The sequence below is a fragment of the Cornus florida genome, unplaced genomic scaffold (assembly GCF_030987335.1).
Source record: "Cornus florida cultivar Cherokee Brave unplaced genomic scaffold, ASM3098733v1 CherokeeBrave_3.0.0_Hap2_Chr08, whole genome shotgun sequence".
Taxonomy (NCBI): domain Eukaryota; kingdom Viridiplantae; phylum Streptophyta; class Magnoliopsida; order Cornales; family Cornaceae; genus Cornus; species Cornus florida.
Genome location: NW_026775578.1, coordinates 12,357,945 through 12,379,956, shown reverse-complemented (window position 1 = coordinate 12,379,956; position 22,012 = coordinate 12,357,945). Strand labels below are relative to the sequence as shown.

The following is a 22,012-nucleotide window of genomic DNA, read 5'->3' as shown; positions in this document are numbered from 1 at the left end:
TCCGGAATTGTTGTTGAGTCCAATTTTATTTTGTGGAATTTAATTTGTGTGATGATGTACCATTTATTTAGAGGAGTATTTTATGCGTATGAGGTGTAAATCAAGCAAAAAGAAAAAGAGAAAAGAAAATTAAAGTAAGTGGGCCCCACCACCCACCCACAAAATGGGTGAGAAACCCATTTCTCTCTCTCACTCTCTCTTTCCCGTAAGCCTTTCTGCTCTCTCATTTTCTCTCTTCTTTTTCTTTTCACTTGTGAACCAAACTTTAGATTTTGATTTCTCACTCATCGCTTATCGGATTGAGGGGCCGTTTGAGGCAAAACGAAGCTCGTGTCAGGCTCTATACATCCATACCATCAATTTCCAGCTTTGGGCACCTATTGGAGTGCGAATTTGAAACCCATTTCTAGGGATTTCGCTTGATTTCGGGGTAGGGGCATCTTAATCCATCTACTTCTTGTCCCATTGTGAATTATATATCTCTTATGTGCTAACATGCTCTACTTGAGATTTTTTTTTTGTGTTGATGATTTCTTAAATGTGGTCTAGAGAATTTCATGACTTTCATTTTGATTGGTTCCATGTAAAAAGTATGTCTAGATTGTAGCTTTGTGATGTTAAATGTGCTGTTGATTTAATTGAAGATGATGAACATGATATATGCCTAGATGTATTATGTTGTGCTTAATTGTGTTGTTACTCCATTCGAATATGTTGACATGTTATATGTTTAAGTTATGGAGTAAAATTTTGTATGTTATAATATTGAAGGCATGTCACATATACATACATGCATGCTCATGTCATTGGGATGCATAAAAAGGGGTGAATTTGTCAATGGAATGAAATGGGGAATTTTGGGAGATGATGGTTTTGTGAAATGGTTTTGATAAACCCGATCGCTACGGAGTTACCAATGGGCCGGTAGGTTAATGTAACCTAGAGGGAACTAAGGAGAGTACCCTAGCGTGGTTGAGCTATTCGGGCCCCTCGACGGCGCTGTGGAGTCACCAAAGGCCTAGGGACGGTAGCCAATCCTTTTCTCGTCGCGGCGAAGTTACCAAAGGGGGTTACATTAACATTTGAAAGTGATGGTTTCGAGAATGAAAATGGGGAGTGACATTGGCATGCATTTGCATTCATTGCATTGCATTGATTATATTGGGAAAAGACTTGTGTGTTGTATAAGATCCCCTACGTTGAATGATCTCTATTTCCCATTGGCCTATTCTTTGCTTGAATTCACAAGGACACAAGATTTGTGTCTTAAGTGTCACCTACTGAGCATATAGCTCACCCTACTATTTATACATTTTTTTTTTTTGACGACAACCCACCTCAAACTTGAGCGATACTAGAAGCTCACTTTTGTGTCTTTTGTATATTCCCCATTATTTTTACAAAGCACTAAAAGTGTAAAGGTATATATATATATATATATATATATATATATATATATATTGCAAAACTTTGTTATGTAATGTAACTAAGGTATTTGATGGTATTTTGGATGGGAATTTGGTAGCATGTAACCTTGTTGATGAATGGGAATGATAATTTTAGTTAAAGTAATTATCGGTGTTATTTGACTGTGTATGATCATATACTGTTGCCGTGAATTCAGAAATCAGTTGCATGACAGGTTAAGAAGGCATTTAAACAAGTTACGGTAGGTCCATATTTCGGGGAGGTTATGCCGAATTTAATAAAAAAAAAAAAAAAAAAAGAAACAATGGTATCAGTTAAGGGTTGTTACAATTCATTTCCATGTTATTTTCATTTTCAATATACTTTTGGAGGCTGCCCTTCCTGCCTCTGTCTTCCGTGCCATCTCCCGTGCCTACTCCAGAAATTGGTAGGTGGTAATTACCGAACATGTTTTTTTGTTTTACATCGAATGAATTGGTGCAGTGTTCATGTAATAGAAAAAAGGGTTGCTAAAGAACTCGTTTTGTATTGGGATTAGAAACCAATTTAGTTGCTAAAGAGCCAATTTTTTAGGGTAATGAAGTGGAAACCGTGACACTGAAAGAAATTCCTCTCCCAAGGTTTTAGGGTAACGAAGAGGAAACCGGTTGCTTTGAGCCTAGTCAACTGCTATTTTTAGAAAGTGTTTGGGAATCACGAAGTAGTAACAAGCTTAGCACATTCTCATCAGTCTATTGCCACTTGTAAAAATGGAGCCCACAAGCTCTTCACATAATCTTTGTCAAATGACACATGCCTCTCTGCCATATTGTCCATACAAGAACCCGGAAGGTAATGCATGAATATCGCTGCTTGTTCTTAAATTTCCCTATCCTTTTGTATGTTATAGAGATGCACAAAGAAACAAACACAACACAGACTTTTCTAGAGATCACAAAGCAGGAACCCCAAAAACTGTTCTCCTGGGTTGGCATCAATGGCTCAACTAAGCTTGCCGAGGTTCCGTGATAGCCCTAAAACTCCCCGGGCTCGTACCTCCCCAACTGTTGAACAGCTTCTCCAAGGTAATTCCATACCATTGCTTTTTCTACCAGAGCAACCAACCAACAATGCAATGACAATAACATAAATTGCTAAAAAGAAAGTTTTAAGGTCTGCTTGGTTCACTTTTCTTATACTACCTAATAGTTTTCAACCAATCTACAAATAGAAAATGAGAATTTTAAAAAAAGAAAAAAAAGTTTGTTCTCTGAGATTGAGGGTTATTTTTTTATTTTTTATTTATTTTTTCCGTTTTCAACTCGGTTTTTATATCATGATGATGTGGTTGATATCATTCATCATAATGCATGTTTTTCATTGAAGCCATAAATATTATATCACATAATTGAAAAGGTTGTATTCAATTATGAGTCCTGACATATACAGTACATGTTTCAAGCAGTTGACTCTTCAAGGTGGCCATCATCTACATCACCTACACTTGGGAAGGATTACGACCAAGAAGAAGATCATGCCCACCATAACAAGAAATCTGTTCTCGCTAAAGTGAAGGAGAAGGCTAAGAAATTGCGACACTCCCTCAGCAACAGGAGGAGGCAGCAGGGACATGATGATTGTGTCACACCCACATGGGGTGTTAGCTTGGATGACTATGAAGATGAAGAAGATAATAAGGATGCTGAATATCTTGGAGCCCCAAGTATTATATATACTTACAACTTTCATAATTTGTGGTGTTATGATTCCATCATTCCACTTTTTTCTGATGTGCTAGGAAAAGGGCATAACATAAAATAAAATAAAATGATTCCATATACATTACATGAAAGAAAAAAAAAAAAAAAAAAAAAAAATCTATTCCATATACATTTCATATTAGCAGTAATGCTATACTTTCAGATTGAGCTAGGCTACCAAGAGGATAATTTAATGTGTTCACTGTGAGCTCTGTGTTTAATCCATCGCACAGTTTTCAAGATATGAAAAAGATGATTTGTACACAAACGTGAGCATTGGGCTTAACCCATTTCAATTCAAGGAGGAATTTCTTCCTTCAAATGCTTGTGGAAATTAACAAAATTAGTGACAAACATGTGGTATTTGATGGCATAATCATGTGGTATGTATCCACATTCATATTTGACTGTCTACTTTTATTTTCAGTGTATGAATCGGAGCTAGCACCTGATCAGTACAAAGAGAAAGCAAGGCAGCAACCAAGAGCAGTTCCTATGGCTTCTGAGAAGCATGTTTTGCCAATCAGTGACAAGCATGAACTCGAGGAGGAAAAGGAGAAGCCTCCTACTCCTAAGAACAATATTCCTGGTCCTAAGAACAAGACTCCTGGCCCTAACAACAAGACCATAAGTGAAACCGTGTCTGAGAAACTGGCACCAGCATATGCTGCGGTGTCCGATGCAACTCAAACAATAACTTCCAAGATTGCAGGCCTGACCATTGCAAACCCCAAGGCACCAGAAACTAAAGAAGATGCTGCTAGTGGCACTCAGAAGTCAGGACGAGCACTAGAAACTAAAGAGCATACTAGTGGTGGTCATCAAACATGGGATAAAGGTGTTTCGGTGAAGGAGTATTTGATGAATAAGCTTGAGCCAGGGGAAGATGAGAGGGCACTTTCTCAGGTCATAACTGAGGCAATTAGCCCAAAGAAAACTTCCAGTAATGCTGGTGTGGTGGAGAAGGTGAGAGAGGCTATGACCTCATTGCTTCATTCCGGGGAATACACTCAATCACCAATAAAGACTGCAACTTCATCATCACCCATTCCTGTTTCTACCAATGCATGTGAAGGTAATTAAGTTGTTATTTTAGTTTTATTCATGGTACATTTAATTTTGATGTGAATCTTGGATATCTCTCTCTTTTGATTCTGTTCTGATCTTCCTAAAAATATTCACTTTGATAACCATCAAACTTTACTACTCTTGATTCTGCTATAGAGTATATTTATGGTTCACTTGGCATTGTGAAATTATTTTTCCTCTTATTTAAATGTTTGATAGTTCATCCCTTAACAAGATTTTGAACTGCAATTTACAGTTGTTGAGGAAGAAAACCAGGGAAGGATACTCCAAGCCAATTGAAGAGGAACATCTGGTCACCTGCAGATATAGAAATGGTTTTCTGGATTTAATACACCAACAACAGCAACTACAACAACCAATCATTTTTCTCAATTACTTGGGGTCAGCTACATGAAGCCTATGTTTCCATTTTGCGGTTTTCTGGATTTAGTGTAGAAGGTTTCTCTAATAGATAATAAAGTCTAGCCGATGATCATTTCCTCCATTGGTATAAGACTGTTTTGTATATTTAGCTATATTTATAGTTTTCTACACAAATGTATATTGACAGTAAATTGTTTTTGCAGCTTCAGAAAAGTAGTAAACATTAAAATTAAGATGAAATTGCACCATTGATGCATATTAATGTCTTTTAATAATTTGTCTCGATCAATTGATAGACAAGTAATGAAAATTATATTATGTTTCCAGTAAAAGAATATTTAGATATAGTAAAGGTAGTTCTGATGCAATTAACTTTTCTAAACAGCATCTCCACACAGATACTGCAGCTTGTATGTGGTTGAGAAATTTGAAATTTGGAACAAGAGACGGTCTCAGAGAACAAGTTAACAGAGGGAAGCCTTTAGCTTGACTTTGAGCATGTGGTGAGAGGCAGATGCTTAATATATGTATGTATATATATGAACATATATTTGGTTAGGTAAATACTCACACACGCCCGCATCCACAAATGCCCACTATGGGGCTCGAAACTCAAACCCCTCACCTCCTCTTTGAGGTTATATCAGCTGAACTAATAGCACAATGCTGAGAAAGCGAAAATTGTTCAGCGTGAGAACTCGAGTTTGACTACCATTTTTGTACAACTCAAACCTTGCCTCCAATTTTTTCATCCTAGCATTAATTCCACATAGACAGACATGCTTTGTATAATGACCTTAAACAATAACCAGCTTAAGTCTTCTAGCAATAATCAACTATATGCAAATGACATCAACTGAAGACAATAAATAATAATAATTCATTGCAGAGAAAGTGAAGGAAAATCTATATTTTAGAATGTGTTCTCCAAAGAGTGCTGGAGTTGTCACCATATTTAATGGAATATGATTTGTTTTCAGGATTTGATATTACCCAATCTATTTTCTTATTTTTTAGGATGACAACTTGACAAGCCACCAGTTTCTGAGAAGGTTCATTTTCTAATATGGATTTAAAGAAGCATGAGGCAATCTAAATACAAAGTATGATTAAAATATTTCAGAAAAAGTCAACTATAACAACCCAAAAAGCCATATTTCAACATCATATCTTGAGCATGTCAAGGAATCTTCATCCAAATTATACTTTTAGTTTTGTTTGCGCTGTTAAGAAATTCTTGAAGACGTGTTCAAGATATTTCACCTTTGACGGCAAATTGAATTTATTTTATTTGAGTTTAGGATATATTAAAGAAGTTCCAGCATCATGTTAAATCAAATCCATCTCATGTCCTGTAAAGAACTACATCTTCCTCATCCCTCATTTATTGGCATGCAAATGAACAATTCAAACATTCTTCTAACATTTACTGGAGAACATGGTTGCAGGATAGTGTAGATGAAGTTTTCTCATGCATGTATTCCTATTGATGTTCAGAAAATAGCTGATGAAGATTGTAAATTTGTTCTATATTAATGAAATGGTCTTGTTTCCCAGGGGAAAAAATAAAAATAAAAATAAAAGCTATATAATCTTTTATATAGTAAAATGAGAAATCACATATGATATATAATATCACCCTTTGCTTTGACAATACTATTATAATGAAGGTCAATATCATATAATAAAATGGGAAAATCCCATAATCCCAAAAAGTTGAATTTTCATCAGCCAGTTCTAGTCATATTTGACTTCGGTGCAGGGAAAGAAAGAGCATGGAATTTTCCTTTTGGATCCATCTTGAAAGTCTAGGCATGCATGAAAGAAAAAGCAGGCATGGAAACAGTGCATCAAAACCAGAACATTGGAAATCTTCATTTTCATTTTATTATTCAATTTAAAAAATTCTGCAGAAGAATTAGACCATGCAGTGACTTTGGGGAATCTGAAATTGATCTTATTTTTCTAGAAACCAATTTTCCTAGAATTGAAGAAATGTAGTTTTACTGAAGAAAAAAAAATGTGATGTTTATGATTTTTCAGCATTTTCATTTTTTCAATAATTCGTGGAGACAAGGGTGTTTTTGTCTTTTCGCATGTTGTGTTCGGGATTGTGGTTGAGTCCATTTGCATTGTGCATTTTAAATTATGTGGATTAAGTAGTATTTGCATGTGGTGCACTTGTGTGTGTGGTGTAAGAATTGAAATAAAAGAAAAACGAAAAAGAAAAGAAAATCTGGTGGGACCCACCACTCACACTTGAAATGGTCTTGAGACCACACTTCTTTGCTCCACACATTCTCTCTCTCCCCGTAGCTTCTCTCCCTCTCTCATTTTCCTTTTCTTTTTCTTTCCACTTGAAAGGCAATCTTTGAGCTTTGATTATTCTCTCAATTCTTGGCGGATTAAGGTGCCGTTTGAGGCAAAACGGAGAGCACGACAAGCTCTACGCGTGAGTACCATCAATTCCAGCTTTGAGCCTCCCTAGGGAATTCGAAATTGAGACCCATCTTTAGGGTTTTGGTGCAAACTTGAGGTAGGGGCCCTTAATCCACTTTCTTTTTGTTCTATTGTGAGTTATATCTCCTTTGTGTGATAAACATGCTTAATTTGAGAGTTAATTGTTTAAATGTTGTGTAATTGATGTCTAGAGAAATTCATGATTTTGATTATGATTTGTTCTCTGTGAAAAGCATGTTGTGGTGATAGTTTTGTTGTGTTTAATGTGTTGATGACTCAATTGATGATGTTGAATATGATATATGCTTAGTTGTGAAGTAATTATGAAATGTAAAACTTCTACATGCCATAATATTGTAAGCTTGAGACACATATACATGTACATGCCATTGGGTTGCATGAAATGGGAGAAATCAGTTTTTGAAATGAAAACGGGAATTTTGGGAGAAGAGTTTTTGTGAAATGGTTTTGATAAACCCGGTCGCTGCGGGGTTACCAATGGGCCGGAGGTTAATATAGCCTAGAGGGGACTAGGGAGTAGCCCTAACGTGGTTGAGCTAGCTAGGCCCCATAATGACGCCGCGGGGTTACCAAGGGTCAGGGACACTGGCCAATCCTACTCTCGTGTCGTGGCAGGGTTACCAAAGGGCGGGCTGTATTAACAGTTGGAAAGTATGGTTTTGAGAAATGAAAATGGGGAGTGACATATCATGCATTGCATTTCATTGCATTGCATTGTTTACATTGCATTGTTTACACTTGGAATTGACATTGGAGTTGTTTTAACCCTACATTGCATGATCCCCATTTCCCATTGGCCTATACTTTGATTGGATTCACAAGGACACAAGATATGTGTCTTAAGTGTCACCTACTGAGCATATAGCTCACCCTACTATATATTATTTTTTTTCAGGTCTTAGAAAAGAACCGGCGGATGCCAATCCACCTCAAAATTGAAAGTTGTTAGAAGATAATTTTTGCTATCTTGCATTTAGCTATTTCGTGTGTAATTATAATTTTGGGAATGTAATTAAGTTTGTGAATGATCCTTGAAAAAAATGTAATTAAGTATTACTCACTCAAAATCAGTTTTGTGTATTTTAAGTAACGGGTTGTAAATCACGTTACCGACGTGGTGATTGTTATTACAATTTGATGTTGAAATGTATTAATTTTGCACGTAAATGTTGTCACGTGGGTGGTTGAACGATCAGAAGTGGGTGTATTGGGGTTACACAGGACAGTGGAGAGTGGGAGTGAAGATTTTCAAGAACCGGTCGACGTATAACCCAAACCGGTCGACCAGTATCTTCACAGTATATGTTTGAGTTGTTAACGTCCCAAACCAGTTGACGTATGGCATCCCATACGTTGACCGGTATCCTGATCCCTAACCAGTTGATCGGTATCATGGTAGTGGGTTTTCCCACTGTGCATATCCCAAACCAGTCGACGTATAAGGAGTATACGTCGACCGGTTCTGCCTTTTCATGTAATTACAAATTTAAGTTCTTAAATTTACTCTTTGGCATCATTTGAAGTTGAAATTAATTATTTTTATGACCCAATTAAATGCCATAATTATATTTTTGCCCCAAAAGGACTATTTTGTCCCGAACCTTATTTTATTTACTATGGGATTCAAGTTAAGGACTATTATACCCTTGAGTCTCAATTTATGGATTCATGGCAAATTACCAATTTGCCCTTTTTGGACCTTGTTATTTAATTTTGACGTGAAATGACCATTTTACCCTTGGATGATTTTGGGTTGGGTAAGGACCCGTTTAATGATCCGGATCCATGAGGATTTGGGTCGTTACAAAAAAAAAGTTGAATAAAATAAAAAAACCCATAATCCTATAATAAAATGGGAAAATCCCATAATCCTAAAAAGTTGAATATTCATCTGCCAGTTCCAGCCGGTGTAGGGAAAGCAAGAGCATGGAATTTTCATTTTGGATCCATCTTGAAAGTCTAGGCATGCAAGATGAAAGAAAAAGCAGGCATGGAAACAGGGCATCAAAAGTTCAAAACCAGAACATTTGAAATCTTCATTTTCATTTTATTAGTCAATTAAAAAAATTCTGCAGAAGAATTAGACCATGCAGTGACTTTGGGGAATCTGAAATTGATCTGATTTTTCTAGAAACCAATTTTCCTAGAATTGAACAAATGCAGTTTTACTGAAAAAAACAAAAAAAAAAAAAAAATGAGGAAAAGAAAAAAAAAAAGTTTTCTTGTAAATACCATATATATAGTCCTTTACTCTTTTGCCAAGGATTAGTATTCTAATAGATGAGAAATGTTATACGGTACAGAATGCTTGACATACTAAATAAACCAAGAAATTAAAGTTGTATAGAGATGAGTGACTCTAGGTTTAAGATTGAGGTTTAAACAAAAACAATAATTACTAGCCACATCATGTGAGTTTTTGTTTGGACTATATATAATTTCCCAAATTAGATTAGACTCACTAAATTAGTAGATTGACACAATCATGTATATATATATATATATAGGAAGTTGTTCCAAATGATTGAATTGACTAAACATGAAAATCAGCATTTTCCAATAACCTATAGCTAGGCACAGTTGAAGTGACTTCTTTTAGGATTTTATTTTCCTTGATCGTTTTAGAATGCTAATTAGGCTGCCATTGGGTGGAGTGTATTTTTTTAGCAGGAAAATTCAATTTCCATAAACCCAAATTATCATATGATAACAAAGATGAGAATAAATTAAAATTAGAATGGTGGACTTATTATAATCCTACCCACCGTTTACTTCTAATTGGCCCAGTGTATTTTATGCATGACCAACAAATTTTAATCTCAAAAAAAAAAAAATTCTACAAATTCAATTTTTAATGTTTTAAGCAAGCAAGCAAAAACCCCACCTGTCTTTGCAAATGAGAAACCTCTTTCTCCTACTTTTCTCAATGAATATAACTCTAACATCACTTCTCTTCTTGATACTTTTTTCTCTGCCAATAAAATTATTGGCCTTAACTCAAGCTGAAGACCAGTTCATCTATCATGGCTTCGGTGGAACAAATCTTCATCTCAATGGGAGCGCAAAAATTCATCATAATGGTCTTTTGCAGCTGACCACCACTTCCAACCAACAAATTGGCAATGCTTTCTACCAATTTCCTCTGAAATTTAACACATCCTCATCCAGCTTGACTCGGTCTCTTTCATTTTCCACCACTTTGGTCTTTGCCATTATTCCAAATTTGCCAAATGATGGTGGCCATGGCATGGCCTTCACCATCTCCCCATCCATGGACTTCTCACACGCCATGCATACAGAGTTTTTGGGACTCTTAAATACTTCTAACAACGGCCAGTCTTCAAACCATCTCTTGGCAGTTGAGTTTGATACCGTTCAGAGTCTTGATGTTGCAGATATAGATGGGAACCATGTGGGAATTGATGTAAACAGCCTAAAATCTAATGTTTCGACTCCTGTGACATATATTTCCAATAGTACAAAAGGGGTAAAACAGAGCTTGGAGCTCGTGAGTGGGAATGCAATACAAGTTTGGATAGATTATGATGAAGTGGAAAAGCTACTCAACATAACATTAGCTCCTATCAAAACTCCAAAACCAATTCGACCACTCTTGTCAACAGCCCTCGATCTTTCTCTAGTTCTCCTGGACAGCATGTATGTTTGTTTCTCTGCAGCAACAGGATCATCTGCTACAAGCAACCACTATGTTCTTGGGTGGAGCTTCAACAGGAAAGGGCAAGCACAAGAATTAGAACTCTCAAAGCTTCCTTCATTTCCAAGACACAGAAAATCAAGGGTGAAAATAGGTCTATATGTTACAGTCTCACTAATAACAGTATCAATGGTGCTGATCTTCATCGCGATCACCTGGACAGTTTATGTTACAAGGAGGAAAAGATATGAAGAATTACGTGAAGATTGGGAACAGGAATATGGACCTCAAAGATTTTCCTATGAGGATTTGCACAAAGCAACAAATGGTTTCAAAGACAGAGAGCTTCTTGGAGCAGGAGGTTTTGGAAAGGTTTACAGAGGAGTACTCCCATCTTCCAGCAAAGAAATCGCGGTAAAGAAAGTCTCCCACGGATCAATACAAGGGATGAAGGAATTTGTTTCTGAAATTGCTAGCATGGGAAGGCTAAGGCACAGGAACTTGGTGCAGCTCCTTGGTTATTGCCGAAGAAGAGGAGAGCTGCTCTTAGTCTATGATTATATGCCCAATGAAAGCCTTGACAAGTTTTTATTCAGCAATGAAAAACCAAACCTTGATTGGGCTCAACGTTATCAAATCATCAAAGGGGTAGCATCCGCCCTTCTATATCTGCATGAAGAGTGGGAACAAGTTGTTATACATAGAGATGTGAAGGCCAGTAATGTTCTTTTGGATGCTGATCTAAATGGAAGACTTGGAGATTTCGGGCTAGCTAGATTGTGTGATCATGGAGCTAACCCTCAAATCACTGATGTCGTTGGAACTGTTGGGTATATTGCACCAGAGCTTACTAGAACAGGCCAGGCGACTACTTTCACCGATGTTTTTGCTTTTGGGGCATTTATGCTTGAAGTTGTGAAGATGCAAGAAATTCCTTCTCCTCTTTCTCTCTCTAGAATTCTTACACCTCAACCCAAAAAGATCCCCCCCCATTACATTCCATCTCCTATTTATAGATATTTACAAGATATTTACTAGATATTTACTGATTGCTAGATCTGGGCCTATTCCTTCGTAAGCCTTGGTCACCTTTGATGGGCTTACTCTCGTTCGGCCCATATGGCAGTGTCCTTCTATGGGCTGGCCCAGCAGTACGGACTGAATGCTATGTTTGCGAGTCGGATCTGGCCCATGTCATCCGGGGCCTCCTCAACTGCCCCCATAATTGCCCCTTATTTAATAAGGGGTAATTATTGATGGCGTCTCATCATGACGTTGACGGCTCGAGATAACCACGTGGGGGAGCGGACGGTCAGATCCAGAATCAATATTCCGGGGCTCGAGGGATTTCTCGCCTTCCCGACGCTTCGGCCCTCGGGCCCCCTCGCCTTTATAATGCTCTAGAATTCCACTTCACTTCCCTTTACCGTCTCCATCATCAGCCAAGTCTCTTTTTTTTTTCTTAGAACAGTGCTAAGCTTTCTCTGGTGAAATCCTTCAAGAGTCATTCTTCCAGCGATCTTGCAGTCCTTCGAGGTTAGTTTCGTTCTTTTTACTTTCAGCAGGCTTCCATTTACCCTCTTATAGATTCTTCTAGCACTTCCACCATGGTTGTAGATCTGGATGTTCTTCGTATGAGACTTAGACTTCCTGACAACATCGAAGTTAGGGTTTGCCCCCAAGACGTTAATATTACGACCGGCGCCGGCCTCCTGCCCGGCGAAGTCTTATTCACGAACCTTCAATTGAATGTTGTTAGGTTCCCTCTGCACCCTTTCTTTAGTTATGTCTTCAATAGATTGGGGATATCCCCTCTGCAGGTCAACCCCAACTTCTTTAGAATCATATCTGTTATGCTCTTGTTGATGCGTGACAGAAATCTGGACCTCGACCTCATAGACCTCCTTCTGTGCTATAAGGTGAGTAAGATCCGTACTAACGAGCCCTTCTACCACCTCTACCCGTTCGAGAAGATGTCCATATGTACTGACACAATTAAATCTGAAAAGGGTTGGAGGGACAGCATAGTGGGCATTAGTGGGGCTTGGTCTTCGCCGGCTGCAGAGGGTTACCCAATCCCGAGCGCCTTTGGTGTCTGCTCTGTCTCCTCCTATAAAAAATTCAAATCCCATAAACATGACTGCCCCTGTGAAACATGCGTTCCTCGTTTTTGCACTTTCTTATGCCGCTCCTTGGGAATACCTTGTGATGACTTGAGCTATAGTGTTTGCAGGGATAGGAGTAACTACTTGAAGAGATACGTTCTGAACGATATTCTTTCCTGCTCAGATCTCCTCACTTCAGACAACCTCTTAGCGCTCTCATCACTCGGCTACAACATGAGCAGACTTCAGATTCCCTCTTTTGGCAAGAGGAAAAATACTCCCCCAGCCACTCCTGCTGCTGGGGCGACCTCCTCTCCAGCATCAGCTTCTTCTTCAGCCACCATATCTGACACTGTCCCGAGCGCAGTGGCTACTAACCCTGTTGCCAGCGCCCCTGCTGCCAACCAGAACGCGCCCTCCCCAGCTACCATAGCTCCTGTTGCTGCGGGGGGCGGTCGGGACAAAGAACGAGGCAAAAGGCCTCATCCTGACAGTGAAATCGATCCTGAGGAGGAGCCTCTCATTAGAAGGACCCGGGTCTCTGGGCCGGGTGCTCTCTTGCACCGAGCGATCAGAGCTCCTTCTCCCTCTGGGCCTCCTGCAGCTGGTGGCTCTGCTTCTGCTTCAGGCCCCCCTTCTATCCCCAGCTTACCGCCATGGGCCCCTCGGTACACCCGAACGGATGGGACGTTCGTGAAACCGAACGAGACCATGCTGAGGGATGGCCAGACCGCTATGGCCTACTACAGGAGCATGTGGACTCCTAAGGACCTTGAGGCGGCAAAGGGCCTTTCCCAGAAGGATGTGTTCAGCCGCTTTCCCCAATCTGCTATGGAGGTGACTTTTATTTTCTAACTCATGAATTCTCTCATATTACTTGGTCTTGCCTTCGCCCGTTCTGACCATTGGTTTAACCGTTTTTAATGTGCACCTATGCAGACATTGTTCGGGATGATGGCCATGCAGAAGCAGGTGGAGATGGGGAACGCCAGGGCCCGTAAGTATTCTGACAGCCTGGAGGTGGCTAATAAAGAAAACGACCTCCTTGCCATGAAGAATACCGAGGTGCTGGTTCGGCTTGACAAAACCGAGCAAGAGAGAGATGTCCTGAAGAAGGAGAATGATTCCCTTCAGGATGAGAAGGACGCCCTCCAGCTTGAGAAGAGCGTCTGGCAGACCGAGCGGGAATCAATTAAAGAAGAGAAGGCAGAACTCCAGCGCCTTCTAGCTGATGAACAGTCTGCTCGGATGGCCTTTGAAAAAAGAGCTCTGGAGGAGCGTACCGCTCTGATCGACGCGATCAGCAGAGTGGGTGGTGGGATGCTGGCCCTTCACGCTCGGTTCTCAAGGGTCGGTGCTCTTAGGTATGCTCAAGGATTCCGGGAAGGTTTCGCCGACCGGGTTCCGGATGAGGGACAGACCAGCTCCACTCCGGATGAGGTAGACAAGGATCTGGGGATCGAACCTCTGGGGGTCTATGTCGACCTAGAACCCACCGAAGCGGAGTGTATATTTGATGAGTGCCAGGACATCGCATCCTCAAGGATCATCACAGCTCCTCCTACCGCTCTGCCACTGACCGCTCCTCAATCGTCAACCGTGGTTCCTTCCATAGCCACTGCTGACGCTGAACCCCAGCCGAACGATTCAGTCATTCACCTTGATTCCCCACCTCATGAAGGTGAGGCGGCTGATGGGGCCGAGGAGGCGAGTCGGCACGACCAGGATGCTGTTGGTACTGAGGCGTCTGGCTAGGGCTCCTTCGAATTCTTCCATTTCATATCTTCTTGTAATGATGGACATCTCTCTTTTGTAAACTCAATGTTCAATATTAATGAAACGACAGAACTCTTTTTCCCTATGTGTTGTGCTCTATTCAACTCATCTTCAATACATACATATCTTTTCTATCTTTTTCTTTTATATTAGCTTTGCCGTGTGTTTGTTTACGGCAAGTGCCTGGCGCTCGGCTAGGATGCCACTTGCCACTTGGCTTTAAGTTTTTAGCAAGTGTCTGGCGTTCGGCTTATAGTGCCAGCTGCCACTTATCTTGCTTAAGTGCCTGGCGCTCGGCTAGAATGCCACTTGCCACTTGGCTTTAAGTTTTTAGCAAGTGTCTGGCGTTCGGCCTATAGTGCCAGCTGCCACTTATCTTGCTTAAATGCCTGGCGCTCGGCTAGAATGCCACTTGCCACTTGGCTTTAAGTTTTTAGCAAGTGTCTGGCGTTCGGCTTATAGTGCCAGCTGCCACTTATCTTGCTTAAGTGCCTGGCGCTCGGCTAGAATGCCACTTGCCACTTGGCTTTAAGTTTTTAGCAAGTGTCTGGCGTTCGGCTTATAGTGCCAGCTGCCACTTATCTTGCTTAAGTGCCTGGCGCTCGGCTAGAATGCCACTTGCCACTTGGCTTTAAGTTTCATTAGTAGACCGTTGGAAAAGAAAATTCTTTTTTGTAAATTTCAGTAACTTGCTCATTCATACGTATTTGATTGACAACAAACAACATCCAATTAAAGCCAGAAATTAGCTTTTATTGGTAGTACCTCTTCAGAGACGTGGCGTTCCAGGGCTTGCTGACCAACCTTCCCGCCATGGTTTCCAACATATATGCCCCCTTGCCAATGATTTCTGCAATTCTGTATGGGCCTTCCCAGGGTGGCATCATTTTTTTGACCATCCCCACCTTTCTTTTCAGAACCAGATCGCCAGGGGCAAAATCCCTGTGTTTTACTCTCTTGTTGTGACTATTCGCCAGCACTTGCTGATACGATGCTAGCCTTATAGCCGCTGCGTCCCTCCTTTCGTCTATCATGTCGAGGTTCAATCTTAACATCTTGTCGTTCTGATCTCGACTCCATGCTAAGCTTCTGATAGTGGGGACTAAATGCTCAACCGGTATAACTGCTTCGGTACCATACGCCATTGCGAACGGGCTCTCCCCAGTCGGCCGCCTTGGGGTGGTTCTGTAAGCCCATAGAACGTTCGGGAGTTCATCCAACCACTTCCCCTTATGATCTTCCAGCTTCTTCTTAATGCAGGCGAAAATAGTTCTGTTTGTGATTTCTGCTTGTCCGTTGGCCTGAGGATGACTTACTGCAGCCAACTTCTGGTTGATTCCATACTCCTCCAGCAGCTTTCTTACTTGCCTGCTGTCGAGGTTTGTGCCATTGTCCATGACTATCGATCTGGGAACACCGAAACGGCAGATAATGTTGTTCCAAATAAATCGTCTCACCTGAGTCTGAGTCACGCTAGGATACGATTCTGCCTCCACTCATTTAGTGAAGTAATCCGTGGCCAGTAACACATACTTGTTCTGAGCTCTTACAGTTGGCAGAGGACCGACCACATCCATCCCCCATTGCGCGAAAGGCCACGGCGAGGCCATTACGTGCAATTCCTCAGGTGGTTGGTGGATCAATGGTCCATATCGTTGGCATTTATCGCACCTTCGAGAGAACTCCTCCGCATCTCTTGACATGTTTGGCCAGAAATACCCTTGTGTCATTGCTTTATGCGCTAACGATCTTCCCCCAGAATGATTGCCACACACACCCTCATGAATAGCTCGCAATACCTGCTGCGACTCCGCGGGGGTGACACATTTCAAGTACGGGCCAGAATAGGACCTTCTGTACAGCTGGTTCCGCACGATGGCGTACTTGGCAGCATTCTTTTTGAGTTTCCTAGCTTCATCCCTTTGCATAGGCAAAACGCCATCTCGAATATAGGTAATGATTGGGTCAATCCAACTCGGTTCATACGGTATGACGTTGACTTGCCAAGGGTCAGAGTCCATCGGTTCTTCGAAAATGGATGGTTGGGTCACTATTCCTACTGGAATCACCCTCGCCAATGTTTCACCGCAACTCGAAGCACTGCATGCTAAACGGTCTGCATCTGCATTCTGTTCCCTCGGCAACTGTATGAATTCAATCTTTGCAAAGTCCTTGGCTCTACGCAGAACGGCAGAACGATATGCCCCCATCGTGTCATCCTTGGTTGCGTACTCACCATTTACCTGCCGAACAATCAGCTGCGAGTCACTATACACTGTCAAAATTTTGATCTGTAGCTCTCTGGCCAACTTTAATCCATTTAGCAACGCCTCGTATTCCGCTTCATTATTGGTGGCTCGGAACTCAAGTCTGAGTGCTTGGCTCAAGGAAGTACCCTCTGGGGTTTGCAGTTTGATCCCAATCCCAGCCCCCATCTGGTTAGAGGAGCCATCCACAAAAAGTTTCCAAGAGCCGCTTCTAAGGTCCTCTTCCGTATCTTCGGCATCACATTCTAGTAGGAAATCGGCTACCGCTTGCCCTTTAACAGCTGTTCTCGGCTCATACGTTATGTCAAATGAACTCAACTCTATGGCCCACTTTGTCATTCTGCCCGAGAGCTCTGGCTTGTGCATGAGCGTTCTGATTGGGAAAGTTGTTAGAACAGCTATGGGGTGGGATTCGAAATAATGCCTCAACTTTCTTTTTGCATTTATAAGTGCAAGTACCACCCGTTCGGCCTTTGAGTATCTTTTTTCTGCCTCCATCAGTGTTTTGCTTACATAAAATACCGGGTATTGCACCCCTCCCTTGCAACGAATCAGAACGGCACTCGTCGCGACACCAGATACTCCAAGGTATAGAAATAACTTTTCTTCCGGTTCTGGGGCTGATAGGACTGGTGGATTCTACATATATTGCTTCAAATGAGTCAATGCTTGTCGTTGCTCATCCCCCCAGACCTGCCTTCCATGGCTCCGAATCGTGTCAAAGAATGGTTTGCAGTGATCTGACAATTTTGAAATAAATCGACTTAATGCAGCTATTCGTCCTGCTAGGGCTTGCACCTCTCTGATCGTCTTTGGCTCGGCATTCTTAATCAAAGCCTCTGCTTGAGCGGGGCTAACTTCGATGCCCCTGCGGTTGACCACGTGTCCCAGAAACTGTCCGGAACTCACACCGAACGAGCACTTGGTCGGATTGAGCCTCATCCCATATCGCTTTAGTACATCAAATACCTCTTGCAGATGCTTCAGATGATCATCCTTTTTCCTACTCTTTACCACCATATCATCAATATAGGCTTCGACAATCTTACCCATTTGATTCTTGAAAACTTTGCTAACAAGTCGTTGATAAGTTGCTCCCGCATTCTTTAGCCCGAAAGGCATAACTTTGTAGCAGTATGTTCCTCGCTCGGTGACAAAAGAAGTTTTTTCTTCATCTGCGGGGTCCATAGGAATCTGATTATAACCTGAATATGCGTCCAGAAAGGTTAAACGCTCATGCCCAGTGGTGGCATCCACCATTTGATCAATCTTAGGCAACGGGAAGCTGTCCTTTGGACAGGCTTTGTTCAAATTGGTGAAATCAATGCATACTCGCCATTTCCCATTTTTCTTCTGCACCACAACGACGTTGGACAACCACTCAGGGTAGTGCACGTCTCTGATAAATCCCGCGTCAAGCAGCCTATCGACTTCTTCCGCTATGATCTGATTACGCTCTGGAGCAAATCTTCGCTGCTTCTGTTTCACTGGTTTGAAATTGGGATTGACATTCAGGGAATGACAGGATATGGAGGGACTAATTCCAGGCATGTCTAGGTGACTCCATGCAAATACGTCGGCATTGTGGGACAAGAAATCCACTAGCTCTTGCTGCTCTTCTCTGGTCAGTCTTATACCTACTCTGGTAGTTCGTTCTGGCCTGGACTGATCGATCTGCACATCCAGAAGGGGCTCCTCGGTCAAGTCAACTGACTCCTCCACCCTATTCTGCTCGAGCGGAGGTTCCTGTAATTGCTATCTGGGGCTTGCCGAACGGACGGGCGCCTTTCCTTTCCCAGCATGCTTTAGTGTGACGGAATAACACTCTTTGGCTGCGACCTGATCCCCCCGAATGTCTATTACTTTATCTCCATCGGGCCCGAGGCACCTCATGACCTGATGCAGAGTTGAGGGTACACCTCGGACTCTGTGAATCCATCCTCTTCCCATCAGGAGATTATACGAGGGGTGAATTTCCACAACCACAAAAGTTTCCATAAGAGCTCGTTCTGCAGCTTGAACCTCCACTTCCACCATCCCGACGGGTTCCACCCTCTTCCCATCGAACCCTAATAAGGGATTTCCGGTGGGCTTGAGCCTCTCTGGTTTAATGTCGAGCCTGTCAAATGTGTCCCTCGGCATGACGTTCGCACTGCTCCCAGGGTCGATCAGAACTCTGCGCACCAGGTAATCTGCCACTGTCAAACTGACTACCAACGGATCGTCATGAGGCAGTTGAACACGCTGCAGGTCTGTCCAGTCGAACTTTATCTGCATTGACGGGCTCTGCTGGTGTAGAGTAGTCACATTGCCGACCCTTTTCTTCATCTGCGCCTGCCTCAGGCGCACCCGGAGCAGCTCATCTGACTCTTCACTAGGCTCGGGTCGACCATGGATAGCATTGATTATACGAACTGGTTGCGAATTGTGGGAGCTTTGTTTATGACTCCTTTTTATTTGTTCCACCGGTCGATTCTGCTCCATCGCCGAGCCTTGAACATAACTCGCGAACTCCCCTCTAGCTATCAACATCTCCACTTGCCTCCTCAGGTTCCTGCATTCGTTAGTCTGATGACCGAAATCAGAATGAAAAGCACAATGTTTAGTTTGATCCCTCTGTTCGAGGGGTTGCCTAATTGGCAGTGGTGGATGAAACTTGTCTTTGTTCTCCTGATACAGCCTCGCCAGAGTGACCTTCAGCGGAGTAATCAACTCTTCCTCCCTGGACCTTTTTTCTGCCTTCCAAGAGGTCTGACGTTGCGGCTGAGCCTGCTTCTGCCTGATCTTTGCCTTGGACTTTTCCTCGGTCGACACAAGCGACGTTGTCCGAGCATTAGCTGCCTCCTCTTCTTCTAGGCGCACAAAGCCATCGGCTCTCTCATTGAGTTCATCCATAGTAGTCGGCGTGTTCACTACCAGACTGGTGTGAAACGGAGTTCCGCGTGTCATGGCTAACTTGAAGGCTTGAACTGCCGTTGAAGGGTGGCATTCGATCACCATACTCTTAGTGAGATTAAACCTGGTAAGAAAGGCCTGGAGACGTTCATCCTTGTGCTGCCGCATCGTGAATAGGCTCGAGATGTCCTTCGGCGGGCGTTTGTTCCCATAGTACTGGCTTATGAACCGATCGCACAGGTCTCTGAAACTACCAATGGAGCTCCTAGGCAAGTTTTTGAACCAGCTGAGCGCCGGTCCGGCCAGGCTTGTAGGGAAACATTTGCACATTAAAGAGTCGTTTTCCGTATTCAGGGCCATTTTCAACTGGATATGATACACATGGTCGATCGGATCGGTCGTTCCGTCAAACAGAATAAAGACTGGCATAGCAAACTTCCTTGGATGCGGCGCATTCAAGATCTCGTCGGTGAATGGCGAATCCACCGTCCGAGCTGCGGATCGGAGAGCTTCATTCTCTCTCTGGAGTCCAGCGGTAGCTCTGTGAGTTACGGTTCTGCCCTCCGAACCGTGATGAGTGACAGTAACCATGGAGGGCCGGTAAGACGGATCGAACGACCGTTCCTCTATGAACTCTCTTTGCCAAGGCGACGCTACTCGACGGCGATCAACCTCCATCACTTCCTCTCGGTCAAACCTTTCCCGCTGTGGATCAACGTGAGTCGATCCTTCGTGATCTTCAACTCGACGAACATTTGGCGGCAAATTATCCATCATCCTTTCATCACGGTGGTGAGCTGACTGATTGTTCTCGTCCTGATCGCCTTGATGCGCGATATTAGATTGAACACCTCCTTCTCCGACCAGAAGTGGATGCGAAACCGCAGGTATTTGCCGATGCTGCAGTCCAGCTTTCAATTCTGCATTTTCTTTTTTGAGAGCTTCAATCAAGTTCATCAATTCTTCAAGCTTTGTTTGCTGGACAGCCTCCATCGGATTGGAGCTTTCACCTATCATTATTCCCGAACGGAGTAAAGGCATTAATCTCAAGTTCGCGAGTAGATCTGAGCTTCGCGAGTAGGAATTTTTAGATCTGGCTTCTAATTCTCCGAATTATGCTCACTGTTTACGAGATCTGAATTGTCTGAACTCTAAATCCGTCAGATCCTGCCACAATCGAACAACTCGTAGATCTGAAGTCACTCCAAAGCTTCAAGAATTGTAGTTCCTCCAGAGCAGGTCACAATCGCTCAGCTCTGGATTCAAATCCCAAAGATCGAGTCTCGATCAACCGAATTGGTTTGAATCCATTAGATATTCCTCATTGATCAACCAAACTTCCATGCGTTTCCCACAGACGGCGCCAATTGAAGATGCAAGAAATTCCTTCTCCTCTTTCTCTCTCTAGAATTCTTACACCTCAACCCAAAAAGATCCCCCCCCATTACATTCCATCTCCTATTTATAGATATTTACAAGATATTTACTGATTGCTGGATCTGGGCCTATTCCTTCGTAAGCCTTGGTCACCTTTGATGGGCTTACTCTCGTTCGGCCCATATGGCAGTGTCCTTCTATGGGCTGGCCCAGCAGTACGGACTGAATGCTATGTTTGCGAGTTGGATCTGGCCCATGTCATCCGGGGCCTCCTCAAGTTGCATGTGGAAGGAGGCCTGTAGAGCCACAACGATTGCCTCGAGAGAGAATTTTGGTTGATTGGGTTTTTGAGAGATGGAAACAAAGAGCTATTCTTGAAACCATTGACCCGAGATTGGGAGGTGATTATGCGGTAGAGGAAATGGAGTTCATCTTGAAGGTAGGTCTGCTCTTCTCACATTCTAATCCAGTGGCTAGGCCTAGCATGAGGCAAGTGATACAATATTTGAATGGAGATGTCTTTCCGGAGATACTACTTGAACGTGCAGAGATTGGAATGGTAATACTTGGTCATGGAGCAACTGCTGATTTTGTAATGTCTACTTTTTCTTTGTCCAGCAACGAGTCAATCCTAATAAGGGGTCGTTAGATTGGATAATTTTCATGCCTTGCATATATATATATATATATATATATATATATATATGCTAGTTTGTGGCTGTAAATTCATTTTACTCAGAATTATGGATGTGGATTGTCTGTAATATTGCATTAACACTTATAGATTATCATCATGCCTCACTCTTCTTATACTATCATCTATATATTTCTCAGTGG

General features: G+C 42.2%; 2 protein-coding genes across 3 annotated transcripts; both read left to right on the top strand.

Annotated features, from left to right (window-relative positions):
- Positions 1-209: 209 nt before the first annotated feature.
- LOC132269405 (uncharacterized) lies at positions 210-4,883 on the top strand. 2 transcript variants are annotated; one of them, XM_059770590.1, is made up of 5 exons: positions 210-430; positions 2,318-2,492; positions 2,873-3,130; positions 3,595-4,242; positions 4,492-4,883. In XM_059770590.1, the coding sequence occupies exons 2-5, from the start codon at positions 2,405-2,407 to the stop codon at positions 4,533-4,535; spliced, it is 1,038 nt and encodes a 345-aa protein (XP_059626573.1). In that variant the 5' UTR covers positions 210-430; positions 2,318-2,404; the 3' UTR covers positions 4,536-4,883. The 2 variants fall into 2 exon arrangements, with proteins under 2 accessions (XP_059626573.1, XP_059626572.1); XM_059770589.1 differs by having other exon boundaries at positions 210-2,492.
- A 4,796-nt stretch (positions 4,884-9,679) lies between these two features.
- On the top strand, positions 9,680-22,012 carry LOC132269404 (L-type lectin-domain containing receptor kinase SIT2-like). Its single transcript, XM_059770588.1, has 3 exons — positions 9,680-11,667; position 12,425; positions 21,454-22,012. Exons 1-3 carry the CDS (start codon positions 9,997-9,999, stop codon positions 21,822-21,824), a joined length of 2,043 nt encoding a protein of 680 aa, XP_059626571.1. The 5' UTR covers positions 9,680-9,996; the 3' UTR covers positions 21,825-22,012.